The sequence below is a fragment of the Fragaria vesca genome, linkage group LG4, assembly GCF_000184155.1.
Source record: "Fragaria vesca subsp. vesca linkage group LG4, FraVesHawaii_1.0, whole genome shotgun sequence".
NCBI lineage: Eukaryota > Viridiplantae > Streptophyta > Magnoliopsida > Rosales > Rosaceae > Fragaria > Fragaria vesca.
The window spans coordinates 16,189,388-16,192,966 of NC_020494.1; the positions used below are offsets into that span (position 1 = coordinate 16,189,388).

At 37.6% G+C, this 3,579-nt stretch overlaps 1 protein-coding gene across 1 annotated transcript; it reads left to right on the forward strand.

Annotated features, from left to right (window-relative positions):
• The first annotated feature begins 318 nt into the window (after positions 1-318).
• Positions 319-2,098, forward strand: LOC101312248 (lysine histidine transporter-like 6-like). Its single transcript, XM_004298253.1, has 6 exons — positions 319-323; positions 969-1,362; positions 1,459-1,564; positions 1,644-1,735; positions 1,830-1,898; positions 2,000-2,098. The coding sequence occupies exons 1-6, from the start codon at positions 319-321 to the stop codon at positions 2,096-2,098; spliced, it is 765 nt and encodes a 254-aa protein (XP_004298301.1).
• Positions 2,099-3,579: the final 1,481 nt, after the last annotated feature.

Consider the following 3,579-nt stretch of genomic DNA (forward strand, 5'->3'; position numbering starts at 1 on the left):
AAAGATGAAGCATTTGCTGCTCTCTCTGAAGGAGGGACAGATGGTATATGAGGTAATTCCAGCTTTTGGTTTCGACCCCCTTTGAAAAGTGGATTTAACCATTGGAATGTGACCTTGCTCCAAATACTAGCATCAGTGTAACTATCGTTGTGAATCAAAACTTCCTTCTCAAGTAATGGTGTTTTGAGATCATTGTCTTTCTCGACATAACTTAAAGCATTGCAACAAAGTAACATTGACAGAGGAAAGGAAGCAAATTCGACTATGTTAGCCTTTGGAAGAATATCTGGAAACTTGGTGGATTTTAGGTAGTGGGTAATGAGGTAAAGGCACACAGAGAGTGAGCAAAAAATAAAGGAAAAGATCCACCAAAAAATGAGAACCCAAGGCCACTTTTTTTGCTCACTAAAACCCCTGCTCTTGGAGTACAGTATAACTATTGTTGCCAAAACCCAAGTCATACCAGAAAAGATTGATTTCATACTTACATTTCCACCTCCCCAATAGTCATAAATTCCAAAAACAACATAGAACACTGAGATTAAGGCATTTGCAGTAAGGGTTATCATAGCAAAACCTTGGTGTCCTCTGCTTGCTCTGTATGTATCAGCAGCATCTCTTCTTCTCCTTCTCAGTGCATCAAGCAAAACCCACGTCAGTAACACTATGAAAAACCCAACATTGACAATTTTTAGAGAGATATCCATGAAAGTTGAGTGTAAGTTCCAAAGCTTTTCCCAGCAAGATTAGTAATATTTTGTACCACTGAATCTATATTAATGTAACGATATATTAATTTGTCGATAAATTAGTAGGTTATTATTTGCAAAGATAATATTTTTTGTCTCAAGGTTATCCTACTATTCTTACAGAGCAGAGCATCACCAAATCTTTTAGTTGGCTTTGGTACAAATTATCACAGAAAAAGAAAAAACATGTACTCAGTTGAAGTTCTTATTACTGTGCAGTTATTCCACAATAGCTTGGGCAGGTTGCTTAAGTAAAGGCCCGGTAGATAATGTTAGCTACGCATACAAGAAAACAAGATCAGTTGATTACATATTCCGGGTGTTCAATTCACTTGGTCAAATCTCGTTTGCATTTGCCGGACATGCTGTGGCTCTTGAAATTCAGGCAACAATGCCATCAACTCCGGAGAGGCCTTCAAGAATACCGATGTGGAAAGGTGCCGTCGGAGCCTATATTATTAATGCAATTTGCTATTTCCCGGTGGCCCTGATCGGTTACTGGGCTTTTGGGCAAGATGTTGCTGATAATGTCCTAGTGGACCTCAAGAGACCTGCTTGGCTAATTGCTTCTGCAAATTTAATGGTTGTTGTCCATGTTATTGGCAGCTATCAGGTAAATGAGTACCACTACACTCGCCAAATTTGTTTACCAAATGATGATCATTAGTTCATTACCGATATGAATGTAACTAAAAAGTTGCGTGTCTAGGTTTTTGCTATGCCGGTTTTTGACTTGTTAGAGAGGATGATGATGAAAAAACTGAACTTCCCACCTGGAGTGGCACTTAGACTAGTTGCTAGATCAGCTTATGTTGGTAAGATTCCCAATCATAATATGTTTTTGATTTTGATCAATCATTTGATTAATACCTCAAGTACTTCCCTCTCTTTCAGCATTCACATTGTTTGTTGGAGTCACCTTCCCTTTCTTTGGAGACCTTCTTGGTTTCTTCGGCGGATTTGGTTTCGCCCCAACTTCATACTTTGTAAGTCATTCTCTCACTCGCCCTCTATTTTGTTTCGCTTATCTTACAAGTCTTCAACAAGAAAGTAATCATCTCGAGCATGATAATTTTACAGCTTCCTAGTATAATGTGGCTAGCTATCAAGAAACCGAAGAGATTCAGCACCAATTGGTTCGTCAACTGGGTAAGCAAATTAGATAATTCATCCCCTCAATTTCTTTGGAACAATAGAAATATACATGAGTAAAAAGTTGCTTGACAATCATATATGACTGTTTTGTGCAGGCTTCCATATTCGTTGGAGTGTTCATTATGTTAGCATCCACCATTGGTGGTTTCAGGAACATCGTCACTGACGCATCCACATATCGTTTCTACACTTAAATTATAACCAAATTATGTCATTGATTGGACCAAAGTACCAAACTCATATCAAACTAGTACTTGGTTATACCAAAATACCAAGGACTAGGTTATTTGATGCTGCCACTTGAATTGTGTGGATACTGTCTACACCAATATCTACCAAGTAGTTCTTCTGCATTTTCAGTTGGTAACATGTTCCTTTGCTCGAGCAAAGCAGTGAAATGAGTATTTTAATTAGTGATAGGAGCACAAAGTGTTACGTTTATAATGTATTTCTGACCCTATTTAGCTATGTAATTCCCTTAATAATATTCATATTAACTTAGTTTGTGTTTTTAGGTCATAAATAAAGCCAAGGAGCCTACAAGAGACGAAAGAGGAGAAATCTTGAAGGAAAAAGAATCCATGTTGTGCAAGGAAAGAAATCAAAAAATCTGTCAGAAATCGTCAGTTAACTTCGACAGAAGATTTTGATCAGCTCACAACGATCCAGAAGATATGCCATATATCAATGGAAAGCTACAAGAGTCTACTTTCCAGAACTTTTTACGGATAGTCAATACCTATTTTGGAGAAGAAATTATGACCGTTTAAGTTGCCGAATGTCAGTCTGCCCGAATTTCTGATTTGGACCAAAACTTCTATTTTGAGGCCCAAACCACATTGGCAAAGCCCATGGACGAGGTTTGAGAGTTTTATAACCCTAATCACAGCAGAAAAGAAGAGGGAGAGGACGAAGAGATTAGAGGAGGCTAGCGATCTCACATCATCAGAACATCCATAGTTGCAGACTCGCACAAGGAAGCCGCCAAGATATCATTGATCTCTTCATCATCCACGGTTTATCTTTCCTTTGTCGTCTTTTATTCTCCTTGTGTGATTTTGCAGCCATGTGTGGCTGAATTCTCTTAGTTAGGGGCAAGGTTTGAAGCCCCAAGAATGTTTTAGATATTATTTTGAACCTTGGTTTTGAATTATTAAGTCTTTCAAATTGTTTATTTGGTTTTGGTTTATGGAGAACTCTTGCTTGTTTATGTTCATGTATGTGCAACATAGAACATTATGAACTTGTGAGTGGGGCTAGAATTAGGTTGTTTAATCTCCTAAACGGTTAATACGGCTTAGTTCAAAATAGTAAAACCTATAGGACAATAGGTGAAACCAAATAAAAAGGATTTCATGCTACTAGTTTTGCATACTTGTTCGATCACTTTCGTTGATCTTAATGCTTAGAATAATTTGTTGATAGGATAGCGTCTATACCTTGATCGGTTATTCTAAAGGCTTAGTAATGGTGCGTTCATCTTGCTTCAGTATTCAAGGGAAGTAATAAGGACTTACGCAGTGCGTTCACGGTTTGTTCTTGATTGATACCGATTTGTGACTTAATGATTGAAGCTTTGGTTGTTAACTTATCTTGAAACATACTTGGTGGTAGATTTCCGCAGTCTCTAACATCTCATTCATCTTGATCTTTTCTATTTTATTTTGTTTCTTTG

What these genes read in the sequence shown, in the direction of transcription:
- LOC101312248 (XM_004298253.1), top strand. An exon ending in TGCTAGATCAGCTTATGTTG is followed by an intron (nt 1,565 to 1,643) that starts GTAAGATTCCCA and finishes CCTCTCTTTCAG; the next exon opens with CATTCACATTGTTTGTTGGA. An exon ending in TCGCCCCAACTTCATACTTT is followed by an intron (nt 1,736 to 1,829) that starts GTAAGTCATTCT and finishes ATAATTTTACAG; the next exon opens with CTTCCTAGTATAATGTGGCT.